This window comes from Hippopotamus amphibius, chromosome 4 (genome assembly GCF_030028045.1).
Source record: "Hippopotamus amphibius kiboko isolate mHipAmp2 chromosome 4, mHipAmp2.hap2, whole genome shotgun sequence".
Classification (NCBI taxonomy): domain Eukaryota; kingdom Metazoa; phylum Chordata; class Mammalia; order Artiodactyla; family Hippopotamidae; genus Hippopotamus; species Hippopotamus amphibius.
The window spans coordinates 15,940,282-15,954,648 of record NC_080189.1 but is presented as its reverse complement, the minus strand read 5'-3'; the positions used below and the strand labels follow the sequence as shown (position 1 = coordinate 15,954,648).

Genomic DNA, 14,367 nt, shown 5'->3' with positions numbered 1-14,367 from the left:
ATCATTTATTGCTAATGTAACATAGTTACCATTGCTGTGAAGATACAGCATTATTCCCCAAAGCTATTGTTATACCTTGTTTTAGGATACTTAAGGTAGCTTTTTTTGGTCTTTCCTTCCTTTTTTCTTATAGCTCTGGCTCTTCCAGCAAACCAGCAGGAGCTGATTCTACACACAAAGTCCCAGTGGTCATGTTGGAGCCAATCCGAATAAAACAAGAAAACAGTGGACCACCTGAAAATTACGATTTTCCTGTTGTCATAGTGAAACAAGAATCAGACGAAGAATCTAGGGCTCAAAATGTAATTGTATTATGATTGCAATATTACTCCTTCTTAAGGGATAGGATGAGAGAAACTCTTAAATAGCTTGTAGGAGATAAAAACTATTATATTCAAATCTCTCAGTAGATCACAACAAAAAGATGGGTGGTAAACAGGGAGAAGTGTTTGAAAAGTCAGAGGCTTAAATGAGGAGGTTGGGCATTTGAAAGAGAGAATACAGTAAAGCACAAGGAAGGTAATTGCCAAAGCAGTAATACAAGGAAACTTCCTGTAACTGAAGGACATGAGCATCTGAATTGAAAGGGCCTACCAAGTATCAGAACAATTAAATGAAAAAAAGGCTGAAGTCATGTCATCATTGATTTCAGAATAGCAGTATTCTAAACAGAGTCTAAAAGCTTCCAGAGGAAAAACACCTTACATAATGGATCAGACATCATAATGTCACCAAGTCCTCAACACAGACTCTCAAAGCTGGAAGCCAATAGAGAAATATCAAAATTGTGAGGAAAGATATTTTGTAGCCAGGATTCTGTACCCAGGCAAATTATCAATTATGTGTAAAGATTAAATAAACAATTTTAAACATGCATGCAGATTCTCAAAAATTTAATTCCATGCACTCATTCTCAGGAAGATAATTTGAGAATATGCTTCATCGAAAATGAACTAAACTCAGAAGGAGGAAGACATAAGATCCCAGAAATGGGATCTAACACAGAAGAGAGGCAAAGAAAAGGTAGTTAGGCCCCAGTACAACAGCTTCTCCAGTACATCCCGTAGGAGGAGGACAGAAGACTCCATTAGGAATGTATGAAGGGGGAGAAAAATGCCTTGACAGTATTGAGAAGCATTTTATAACCCTCTTAGGGACTGTGAGAATGACAGAGATAGAGATCTAGAAAAATAAGCAAATGGATTAAATTTTTAAATAAGATAATTATTGACTCATAGTAAAAGCAAAAAGTTAGACAAAAAAGAAAGTGTAGTCATAGTACATGCTGTAGTTATGCATTGTACATTATGTAGTCATAATGATGTAAACAAACACCTGAATACAAATTTAAATAAAAACTAGATATAATCAGGATATAATCCTAACATGGATTTGACCAAAAATTGATTTTTTTAGGATACTTAACCAGTACAGCTATGATACTGACCAGTTGGAATAGATGCTGGCTATAAACAGTTATACCAGTGCTTACCAACTAAAAAGAAATCAGTGCTTCATAAAACTATGTTAAGAGGATGGCAGGAACGGTGTATGTAAGTGTGAGTATATGGAGGATGTGGAAAGTCAAGAAGGAAAAATCTCATCTTCCATAGTAAGGAAAATATATACATATAAAACTGAAAATACGTTTAAAGTTGAAAATCTGAAAAAATTAACAGTATAAGCATACTGTTTAGAAATATAGAGGTAAATAGCAGAGGGAAAAGCTAAATAATTTGATAATAATTGCCTCAAAGGAATGATATTATATGCCCATGTTTTTAACTAAATCTACGTTTATTACTTCAAAATTTTAAAAAATATTTAAAGGAGATAATAGATTGTTATAAATTTGAAATTTTCACCATTCTAGGGCTCAAACATAAAATTTAGGTTCATCTTAAAGTTATTAATGGCACTTGCAGAGGTAAAATTACTTCTAAGAATTAAAGCAATATACCTTTTTATGGATGATAAAAGATCTACAGTAGGCATGTTTTGTGTTTAGGTATAATTTGAGTTAACAGCTCCAGTAAAATGTATTTACAGTTCACATGGTTGACTTCTGCTCTACCCACCTGTTCTCCTGTATCTGTAGCCATCACCAGATTCAAAGATTTTTCCTACATTATCCACACTCCCTTACTGCTGCCAATCTTCTGTTTTGAAGACATTTTTCAGTAGAGGTCCACGTCTTCTTTACCATTAAGGACAGTTAGCAGTAAACATATTCTGCTCTAATGTAGATTCACAGACTCCTTTGAAATAACCACATGCTCATGAGTGAGCAGAGTGCAGTCCAGAATTGCAATAGCACTAATAAAGAATGCCAGTTTAAGATATCCATATACAAATGTTAACTCTTTCCATTGCAGACCAACTATCCAAGAAGCATACTCACCTCCCTGCTCTTAAATAGCAGTCAGAGCTCTGCATCTGAGGAGTCTGTGTTAAGATCAGATGCCCCTGACAGCACCGGAGATCAACCTGGACTTAACCAGGAAAATTCCTCAAATGGAAAGTCTGAGTGGCTAGATGCCTCCCAGAAGTCACCCCTTCATGTTGGGGAGACTAGGAAAGAGGATGACCCCAATGAGGACTGGTGTGCAGTTTGTCAGAACGGAGGGGAACTCCTGTGCTGTGAGAAATGTCCCAAAGTATTCCATCTCTCTTGTCATGTGCCCACGTTGGCAAATTTTCCAAGGTAAGATGGTGCTTGCTTCCCTTTGTTACATCCTTTCACTATAAATAACAGCAATAAATTTTGATGGTCAGTATGACATAAAACCTTTGTAAAAACTTAAACATAAGTCCACTTGGCATAAATGCATACACCAAAATTCTCAGCATTGGGTTTCACATTCCCTGCCTCCCATTCCCTGTGCTTTTCTCAAAAAGCTAGTCTGTTATGACTAGGAAAAAAAAAAAAAACTGACCCTTTAGTTTATTACAAGGAAATTACCATAAAGAACAGTGGTCTTTAGGCACAACTGCCATAATTTAGTGAATCTTATTTGCCAGGCATGGAGCTATATTATTTATAAATATCTTGAGTAAATTCTCAAACAGACCCTGTGAGATAATGGCGGTAATAGAGAAGAGCCATTGGCTTGACCTCTTAGTTCTCCAAAGGCTGTACTTTCAAAAATTTATAATTTACAACTTAAAGTTAGAAGAATAGTACCAAGAGTGCTTCTTTTTCTTGAGTCATTTGGGGGGAGATGTCAGTTGTGCCTCACATCAGCCATAGATTAATGTGTGTTTTGTTGTTGTTGTTGTTTGTGTGTGTGTTTCATGCCTTCCTAACTAGACTACCACTTAGGCCCGTGAACTCTATTTCTGCAGGCAGGCTCACCCAGCACGGTGCCATGTACACAGTAGATATGTGCTGAATCCTCAGTGATTAACGTTTATGCCAAATAAATAATCCTGCATCATAGAGGGCATGGAGGGGGGTGGGAAAGGGAGATGGTGAAGAGAGAAATGATGCATTAGGAACTCAGATGCTTTATCGCCCAACAGTGGAGAGTGGATTTGCACTTTCTGCAGAGACTTATCTAAACCAGAAGTTGAATATGATTGTGATGCTCCCATTCATAACTCAGAAAAAAAGAAAACTGAAGGCCTTGTCAAACTAACACCAATAGATAAAAGGGTAAGTTTCCAACCTAGACTGTTAACAGTTGGTTTGGTTAGATGCATTATTGTAATGCCTTCATCACAGAAATGTGTATTCAGTCAAATTTGATACTGACTTTTTTCTTTAGTACTCTTTTTTCCCCACAAAAATATAAGAATCTTAAATAATGACAGATGATTTATGTGGTCTGGACTTCTAAATTTAGTCTACCTTTAGTAAATTTTGGGTTTGATTCAGGTAAGTTTTCTTCCTCAGAATTTGTTGAGAATTGGCACCAAGAAGATGGGTTTTTCTATTTACTTTTCCTGGAAATAATTACATTCTTTCACCAGATGGTACTAGATTTATACCTCAAAGCCAGCTAATATATTTAACTGTAATTAGCATTTAAAGCTATTAAGTCAACACTTCTTTATCACTAAAGAAGCTCCTTTGTCAAATTATTAAGTAGAACACTCAATATGAAAGTCGTCATGCAAGAGAGGACTGAAACATGCACTGCCGGCTGCTACACAGTGTTTACTGGGGTAAACTGGTAAGCAGAGAAGTAGCAGATTATGTGATGGGAGCATCTGCATTCAGAGACAGGCCTTAGGACCCAACACACTATGGAAAGGGCTCCACCTCTGGATCTCTTAACATATGGATGTTCTTCTATTGACTTAATAATTCAGTACACAAATTGGAGAGATGAATGGAAGTTTATTTTTAAAGAACTTCAGATAGGTTTCTAGTAATACTGCTTTTGTTCTTAAGGACTGCTCTCATACATCACATACACCTGAAAATGTCAAACAGTAGATTGTAGTAAATGATTGGAAAGGATATCAAAGGTCCAAATAGCAATATTTTTCTTGTATTCATCTGGTTTTAATTTTTATTCTGGTACTTTGAGACCTGTAACATTGTTACTAAAAATTAGCTGTGACTTCATTATTTCGTTATATTTTTGTTTATTTATTTATTGCTTAGAAGTGTGAACGCCTACTTTTATTTCTTTACTGCCATGAAATGAGCCTGGCTTTTCAAGACCCAGTTCCTCTAACTGTAAGTATGAGTGTCATTTTGTGCTTTTTTTGTATAGTGGTATTATTTTTCTGAAACTTGATTTATGACAGCCTAGTTTCTGTAGCGTTTTTCAATAGTAAGTTTCTTAAATTAATCCAAATCTAAAGCTTATTAATACATACGTAATGCTTTAATCTTCAGTACATTTTAATGTTAATAAGCTAGCCCAAAACTTCTTTTCTGATACATTCCTTTTTTCTCATTTCATGTATTTTACCTACTATTCTGTGGGATGATTTTCTATCAATTGTTTCTCTCTCAGGAGTTTTAGGTATATATCCTAAAACTGTTGGGGAAAAAAACTTTACATTTGAGATAAAGGCCCCCCCCCCCCAAATTTCTGTACACATTTTAATTTATAGGTCCAGACTTCAAGTGATAAGTAGATTTTAACAGCAGAGGAAGAGGGGGTGGGGGTGTGTGTGTGTGTGTTTACCATTGACTTCAAAAAGCCTCATATTTAAAATTTGACGTAACTTCAGTGCATAATTTTAGAGTGCTGGAAATGGCCTGCTACTCAAAATGTGTTGTTCTATTCTCTGATATCTGAAATTCCTTTAAGAAACTAATAGATTTGTTGTACAGTTCAATACATTTAAAAAATTTAATGCAACGTTAGAAGAGAAAACTAGCTTAGTAAATACATTGAGGTGATAAACAGTGAACTCCTTCCTTGAAAACAAGTTTTGAGAGGTTGAGATAAGAAAAAGAAATACAATTGACCCCTAGAACATGTTAGGGGCACCGACTGTCTGCACAGTTAAAAGTCTGCATATAACCTTACAGTAGCCCTCTGAGTCTGCACATTCAACTAACCATGGATCCTGTAGCACTATAGTATGAATTTATTGAAACAAAAATCTGTGTATAAGTGTACCTGCACAGTTCAAGGGTCCACTATAAATAGTTTTTAGGGGGAAGGGCCCTTTGTACCCAAAAGAGCCAGGGCAAAAATATGCCAGTAAAAACTTTATTCATGTAAAAAGTTAACCTAGAATTTGGCACTTTTTATGATGTTGGCTTATAGTTACATTTGGCATTAATAATGGCAACATCAAAATAGCCCCCCTTTTCTTAATGTATCTCACCTCATTTAGTCTTTACAAAATCCTGTGAGATTTAGAATTATTTCTATTTGAAATACGAAGAAACAGGTTCAGTGAATGACTGAACCCAGTAACTTACCCAGGAAAATGCTATTGAGTAGCAGAGCTAGGGTTCAAACCCAGATTCAAGGCCCAGTATAACACATGCAGCAAAAACATGTCAAATCTTACTAGAAGTAATACTTTTTCTAGTGATTGCTTTTTGTTTAATAATGAAGAAGGAAAATAGTAAAGAAAATGTAAGTTTTTTTCATTGAAAATAACTAGTGAAAATTTTTGATAAAAGTGACACTAAACGTTTACCAACACGTGGAAGCATTTAGGCACTTGTAAATTTTGCTAAATAGATTTCCTTATCAGTGACAGAATAGAACAGCAAAAAGCAGTAACAACAATCTGAATTTTATACTACTACTTATAGAATTTATATAGGACCAGGTAGAATTTATTTATTATAGCATCTCATTTCTTTCAAAAGGTGCCTGATTATTACAAAATAATTAAAAATCCAATGGACTTGTCGACCATTAAGAAAAGACTACAAGAAGATTATGCCATGTACACAAAGCCTGAAGATTTTGTAGCGGATTTTAGATTGATCTTTCAAAACTGTGCTGAATTCAATGAGGTGAGAAGAAAAAAATAATAGCAATGTGAAAGTAATGTTAAACCAAACACCTATCTATGGTAGCATAAATATCCAAAAGTTCGAGTCTGTTAAGGAATGAAAGAGGTAATGAGGAAGACTTTATCCACATGTATGTTCAAAGATTTATTGTATGGTGAGTAGAAATGCAAATTACAGCTGACAACCTGAAAACAATTTAGAAAGTATTTTTATCTAACCAGAAGCATTCTTTGTCATTCTCACCTTTATTTCTTGAAATATGGCACTTCCAGACTTTAGTCTTTGTGATGTTGATATTGAAATATTAAGAATGTGGTTTAGATAGTTCTTAATTTTCTCAACAACTTTATCATCTGTCAGTTTATCTAAACATCTGTCAGACTTAACACGCTTTTGTTGATAGTTTGTCCTTTGTGTTCGTTACTCATTCCAGAGTTCCACATCTCATTTAAATTGTTCTAAAAATACCTGTTAGATGATTCTCTGATTATGGCATCTCTGTGTTATCTCTTTGGTAATCCAGACGAGTCAGAGCTTTTTATTCATTTCTTATCTGTTCTCCTCTAGATTTTGTCTGGCTCCAGACTGTTATTTACTTTATATCAAAGTTATACATAGTGGGTTTTTTTTTCTTATTAGTAATGTATAAATGGCAATCCCAATCTCCCAAATTGTGCTCTTTAAATATATGCAGTTTATGGTATGTCAATTGTATCTCAAGAAAAGTTCTTAAAAAGTGACTCGAGAGCTTGAATTCCTGTCTGGTCACATGAATCAAGAGCACAAATCCTTATCATACACAGACATGGTGACCTGGAAATGAGCCCGAATGAGACACTTTTTAATACAGTCGTCTGAAAGAGCAAACAAGAATGTTGTCTTCAAATATGAGAAAAATGCCAACAATAATCAGCAGCTTATTGCTGTTCTTACTTCTCTTCGCTTTGATCATCACATGAGCTATTGCTGCATAACAAACTATCCTCAGAGCCAATGATATAACATATTCCTTTGTTACCACATGATAATGGATGACATGACATTGTTCAGAGCTCTGCTGTTCTCCTTATGAATCTATAGTCAGCTGTGAGTCTCTACAGCTGTTTCTAAGGCTCATTAATAATGTGTGTGGCCAGGTTGCACTTCTCCCTAGAGTCCACATACAATTAGCTTACTCTGTTTTTATACCTAGGTTCACATTTTATTTTGCATAAGAGTATCAAATGTGAGTTCCTTTAATTTACTTCTATTATTGCTATATCTATATGTGATAATTTATTTCTTCCCAGGTAGGACAGATACCTCCTATCACTGCCCAGTGATATCACGTACCTGTGCTCTAGCTCCTACTCTGATGTGTGCAATGTTACATTTTTTCCCTTCTAAGAATCTATTGAACTATAATTGGAGTATACCACACCATAAACTGCACATAATTAAAAGGTACAATTTGATAAATAAAAGGAGCCATACAAGAAGTACAGTACATACCTCATGTTCCCATTTGTGTAAAATTCAAGAAAGTACACTGTAAACTTTAGTGTCTTCTTATGTAATTGTTAAAAATGTAATATTTCTGATTCTCAATTTTCTTATTTCTGAATGTCATGTGGGATTGTAAACATTTCAGACAAATGTTGCATGAAATAAATGAAAGGTATGAATATTTTTTTTAAAAAAGCTATACATAAAACCTTTTTTCCAAAACAATCCACTGATGTTCATAATCTTCGGGAACAAAAATGTGAGAAATCTACTTTATTGACTATCTAAAAAATTTTTTTTAATCCATTTTTTTATTTTTATTCAACAGCCTGATTCAGAAGTAGCCAATGCTGGTATAAAACTTGAAAGCTATTTTGAAGAACTTCTGAAGAACCTTTATCCAGAAAAAAGGTTTCCTAAATTAGAATTTAGGAATGAATCAGAAGATAATAAATTTAGTGATGACTCAGATGATGACTTTGTACAGCCCCGGAAGAAACGCCTCAAAAGCATAGAGGAACGCCAGTTGCTTAAATAAGCAGCACCACTGGCGTGTGCTGGTTTTTAGATTTTTTTGTTTGTTTTCAGAAAACATTTTGTCAGTAATTTAACATCATTACCAAGAAGAGTTTGTGACCACTCTAAGTTTTCAATGTTTACTAAACCCTGATTTCCTTAACAACCCATTTCTTTTAACCTTCTAATTAAGAAAGAAAAAGAGGGAGGGAGGAAGGAGAAAGGGAGAAAGAAAGAAGCATCAACAATGAAATAAAGACATTCTTCCCACTTACTGGATTTCAAACTGCAGTCTGGAGTGATAGCTATTATAGAAAGGAAATAGACTTTGTATGAACTCTAAGTTGAAAATTTAATGTGGTTTGGATGTGTGCATTAATCCATTTTTAGAAAATACCACTATTCATTAATTATGGACCAACCACGAGTTAGGTGTACAGTATGTAACAGCAGTACTCCATGAATATGAGTGGTAATAAGAGTTCTATCCTAGGATGCCCACTGGTGCAACAAAAAAGTAGATTAGATGCTATTAAGAAGGCACCTAATAGTATATCATGTAAGATAGCAGTTGTATTAAAGAAAAAGGAAAACAAATGTTTGATTTTTGTTTTTGTTTTTTTCTTGTCTATAGAGGTGTTTGGTATAACAGGTTTTCAAGCCCATTTTTCATACATTTCTAAACCTACCTTCTTCCACTGAGGAAGTAAGTGTACTCATTTGGTTTTGCTTTGTGTCTATGTGTGGTTTGTTGTTTGCTTTTTAACTGTGCAAGTGATCCTTTTCTAACAAAACTCATTGTTTGCAGTATGGCTTTTAGTGGAGCTATCCAGAATATGAAATACAGCAGTGTGTGCCGTATTTGATGTAAGGATTCTTCAACTTATACCCTATTGGGCATTAAATATAAATTCCCCTGAAAGGGACCTGTTTTTGTGGTTTTCATCTGTCTTCATAAATTGGAATGAAAATGTGTTGTGGAATTTGGAAGCAGGCAATTGGAGGGAATTAGAGTGAAATTTACATTTTTTCTGAAGCATCTATTTCCCATTCGTCAGAGTCAGAACCTCAGACTGAATCTTTCATCTGACTTAATTCTGGACTTCATTTTCATTCTCCAGATACAGACACAAAAGACTTACCTTGTGAGTGCAAGCATATCCTTAATGGGTCAGACCTGGCTAGTTTACTGACTTTCATTTATTCCTTTTACTTGTTTTTCTGTATCAAAGAAGGAAACTAAGTTAAAATAGAAGAAAATTATTGTGCCATTTGTTAATCTAACATTTGACTATATTTATATGTGAACTTTTTTAGTTTGCCAAAGTAAACCTTTATTTATAAAACATTAATTGCCTGAGGAAATTTTCCTCTTTAGGCTGATAGAATAAAAACATAGCTGACTTGGAAGAATTTTATCCTTTGGATGGTGTCATCTCCAATGGACTCAACCTAGAGGACTTGCTTTTTATCCACATGGCATTACTTCTTAAAATGGATGATTTGAAAATATCGTATGGCTAAGTCATTGGGTTTTCAGATACTGCTAAAGATAAAATGAGAAAATGTATTGACAAGAGGGTCTCACTTTCTGTGTAGACTTAGGTTTAGTGCATAACATGTCAATTATGTATTAAAGGTTAAAAAGTCGTAATCAATTTTCCAGATATATATTTCAGGGTAGTTGTTGTCATGTTGTTTTGAATATGTGTTTGACATATATTCTCCAAAGACTTGAACAAATTTTGATAATAGTGCATATACCACTTAATTATCTGCTTGTGCTGCAGCATTTTTAGCATAGCAGCCATGCAGCTTTTGCTAGGAGTAAGTTTACTGTTTTTATCCTCGAATACTGTTCTTATGACAGTTTTTTCTTCGATACTTGTCTCCTGAGTTAAAGCAGGGCACCACAGGTAAATTTTGAGGATGATCACAAAGGGAAGTAGCACTTAAGAAAGAAAAGTTATAATTTCCTAAATGCATCTGAGCCAGAATTTCTACTAATGTACCCAGAATTTTCACTGTTATAGTCAGTGCTGTATTAATCTTTTAAAGTGGTATTTTCATTATCATTTTTTTTGCTGAATGAAAGGCCCTTGAAAACCATCTTTCATATAATCATACATAAGTGTTTCTCTCTCCAAATAACATTTTCTTAATAGTCTTTAAAATTAAAGTCCTGTGACCTTATTAACAGGTACCTGTGTGTCCAGGTGGATCCCAGCAAAGTAGTCTTTAAATTATAATGGAAGTAATCTATAAGATGAGCCTAACTATACCTCACGCCCATTTGGAGAGCATTCCTTTCAAAAGGTCAGTGCAACTCAAGCAACCTTGACCTAAACTTAAAAAACTCCAGTGTTCATTACCTCTGATCAAAAACTCCAGGAGATTACCCTCTGGATTTAGAACCAATAGCCTCATGTCATATTGGTAAGACCCCAGTGCTGAATGGGATCACATGATGAGAAGGCCATGTAGCAGCCAGAATTTACTCAGTTCAGCTCATTAAAAGCTTTCCCAGGTGCCAAGCATCCGATCTTTCCAGCAATAAGGAAACCCAATACACAGTCAATGACTTACATAGCTTTGGTAGAAATATAAATGGATAATGTATACCATATTAAATTCAAAATACAGTTGTACATCAGCATCTGGCAATGCAGTTATTTTGTTCTTTGAATTAACAGGCCCTGCTTGTCTTTTCTGAATGGAAGGGTAGGAAATTGGAAGGTCCTGAAAGAAAAATGTCCTCTTCCCTTGGTAGGTTTACTTTCTTTTCCAAGCTAATGAATAGGCCCCACATTTTACTACTACACAGTAGTGTAGATGTAATACAACTTAGGAATGCTTTCAAAAAGAGTCACTCCACAGTCAAAAGGGTGAGTATACAGCCATTTGCTCCACTTATGAATTTGCAGTTCAATTTTCTATGTTGTTACAGTGTTTAAACTTGTAAATTTAGGTTCTGTGGAGAGACTAGTCAGACAGTGAAAGGACAAACTCCTCCTTTTGTTGAGGCCTGATCTACAAATGAACATGAATCCCAGCAGTAGGTTGCTGCATGGGAGCAAAAGGATTTTAGGTTTAAATAGAAGATGTATTTATTTTCTGTTTGTCTGTATCTCTTATGAATGAGAGAAATTGAGTGATCTGATTGGCCATTTAAATTATGGACATAACCATGAGTTCAACCATCTATTTATTGAAATAGAGGCCCTCCTTTTAAATAACCATGCACACACATATTTTTTAAAGTATTTTATAACCTCATGTAAGTTGAGTTCATGTCTTTTTATATATATTGCCCCTTCATCTTTGGTGTGAATTTATAAAAATTCACAGGTTGGTGGCTCATGTTCTTTAGTGAGAATAATGCTAGCCAATCAGATCACAGATTTCTCTCCCCCATGAAGGTTTTGCTTATTGTGAAGGATGTCTGAGACAGTAGTCTTTGTTGTTGTTTTTAATTTGGGGGAGTCAACTGGTGCTTTGATTTTAATAAAAATCAGCTTTGATGAATTTTTACTGTGAATATTTTACCACACAAGGGATTTTTAATGGAAAAATTACTGTATGTCATTGAGTAGAATATTAACTAGTGTGGGTCTCCATCACTGCCTTTGTATGTTTCTCTGTAAAATCAATACATACAGGGATGAGCTACTAGTCCATAAATAATAGGAAAACTTTTTTTAAAAAACTCTAACACATGGATTTCACCAGCTTTAAAAGATAAGCAAAAAGTTTGCAGAAGAAGGCGATAGATATATTCAGTTGCTGAGCCCCCCCCCCCCACTCGAAAGTAGGAGAACCAGAGATGCCATGAAAAATCCCACTCACCTGAATTTACAAGTCACTTTGAAAGGTTGCCTATGTTAATTTCACCTACAAAGTTTGGAAAGTCTGATTCTCGGATATTAAAACTATTTTTAAAACGCCATTTTGAATATTTTATAGGTTTTACATTGATGGGGGTGGGAACAGCCTTCTATTTGATTCTTAAGTGAGTTTTTAACTAAAATAATAAAGTCCTAATTTGAGTCCTAAAAGAAAAATCCTTCCTTAGAAGGTACAAGTTAAACATTTAGCAAAATTCTGTCTTGCCCACATTCTCAAATGTGGTGTGGAAGAAAGTCTATTTTAATATCGTCTGTTATATATGAGCATACTTGTGAATGTGAATTCTTCGCCCATGTCCTCTACTGCCTTTAACCCAAGACAAGTGAGCCAGAAAATTCAGTCAGGAAACAGTGGCTGAAGCCTAGTTGTTATCAAGGGGAGGGGATAGAATAAAGGATCAACCAGGGTCATGCAAACCTTCGAAGGTCTCAGCCTTTGAAGGGGAATGTACTGACCTGAGAAGTGACATTTTCCCAAAGAAAATCAGGGCATTCTTAATAAGAAAGAGGAAGAATGACAAGCTCAGTGAGCCACCAGGTGCCATGCTTTGGCAGTGACACTGGTTCTCTAATTTGATTGTTTAAGGCATTTACTGATGAGGGTGTATGTTAAGAAAGCCCAAGATACAAAAAGTCCAAAATGAAGGTTTTGACGTTCATATTACAGGAGGATTTTTTTTATTTTTTATTTTTTTGCACTATAGACTGTGCTTTGAAGAGACTTACAGAAATCAAATTCCCTTCTATACATAAAATTATAGATTTAGACAAATTCTAGTGCATAAAGCAAAATATGCTTGTACAGAGATTCCAGTTATGTTACTGTTTTTAATACCTTAACCAGTGTTGTCTTTTAGTGGGCTGTGAAACCAATCCAAAAAAGTTTTTAAAAGTAAATGACCTGAAATTTGTTGACTTCCATTTCTACTAGTGCCTGATACTATTAAGGTAAGCAATATATATGAGTTTATAAAGGATTTCTGAAATTTAGTATTTGAATTAAGTTATGATGATAAAATTTCCTGTGTCTTCTAGGAAACTTGGGTACTAGACAGTGCTAGACACATTGTAAAGTATCTTAAACCCTGGATACCTCCACAGGTATTGAAAGTTCCTGAAATCCTTGGGAAGGTGCTTAAGCATCAGTTTTGTCAGTGATTGGCTGTGGTTTTCATTTTACTGTTATCCTTGGGCTTTAATTTATGAATTGCTGCTAATGTCGGCGTTTTGAATTACAGTTTGTCATGGGTTGTTTGGCTAATGCTACATGTGTAGCCAAGACATCTTTGCATCAAAAATATCTTGGCCTAAAACTTTCTAACAACTAGACTAAGATGGGCCTGCAAACTATTTAAAATGATTAAAGATGACAGTTTAGGTAATCCAAACTTTAACACTTCATGAAGAGGGAAGTTTCCATTTGCAAGGGTTCGAAGAACAGCAAAGCGGGGTGGAAGGCAGGAAGTTTTTATGAGGTAGAGAATAAGGAACAAGGAAGTAAGTATGGAGACCAGAGTTTGCTTGGCGTTTGGCGACTGACTGACTGGATATATGGTGTTTCTGGCAAACAGAGCATTTATTGGAACATGAAAGTTATTAAGTTTTGATTTGCCTATGTGGCGCCCCCAGCAGGAGTGGCTTCATCTTGGGCCTAGAAGTGGCCTGGTACCACACTTTGATCATCCTTTTGACCATTTGAGAATTTTGATTAAAAATTTGAATTTTAGTGTGACTTTCAGTTACCATTTCCTCTTTGGTTCTTAGTGTAGTATTCAGAAGAGATGTCAGGCTTGTACTCTTGAAACTGGTTCTGTTCTGTTCTCTTTTGTTGTTTTGATCAGATGATCTGTTAGCTGGTCAGTGGCTACCCTCAAGCATTTAAAACTTTTTTGAGGACACAGCATTTTAGTTAATAATAATTATTATTATTAGCATCAAAATCATGCCATGGTTTGGAGAGTGTTCCTGAGCCAGGGTTTCCATGTCCCAAACCAGCTAGAATCAAAGAAGTCAAGAAAT

At 35.1% G+C, this 14,367-nt stretch overlaps 1 protein-coding gene across 3 annotated transcripts in view; it reads left to right on the top strand.

The window, feature by feature from the left end:
- TRIM24 (tripartite motif containing 24) overlaps window positions 1-11,956 on the top strand; it is a 101,379-nt gene extending 89,423 nt beyond the window's left edge. For all 3 annotated transcript variants that reach the window (XM_057732130.1, XM_057732129.1, XM_057732128.1), the window contains 6 exons: window positions 134-302; window positions 2,376-2,704; window positions 3,523-3,655; window positions 4,613-4,687; window positions 6,293-6,442; window positions 8,256-11,956. In XM_057732130.1, the coding sequence (XP_057588113.1) occupies window positions 134-302; window positions 2,376-2,704; window positions 3,523-3,655; window positions 4,613-4,687; window positions 6,293-6,442; window positions 8,256-8,465 (1,066 nt within the window). In that variant the 3' untranslated portion in view covers window positions 8,466-11,956. The remainder of the gene's footprint in view (window positions 1-133; window positions 303-2,375; window positions 2,705-3,522; window positions 3,656-4,612; window positions 4,688-6,292; window positions 6,443-8,255) is intronic.
- Window positions 11,957-14,367: the final 2,411 nt, after the last annotated feature.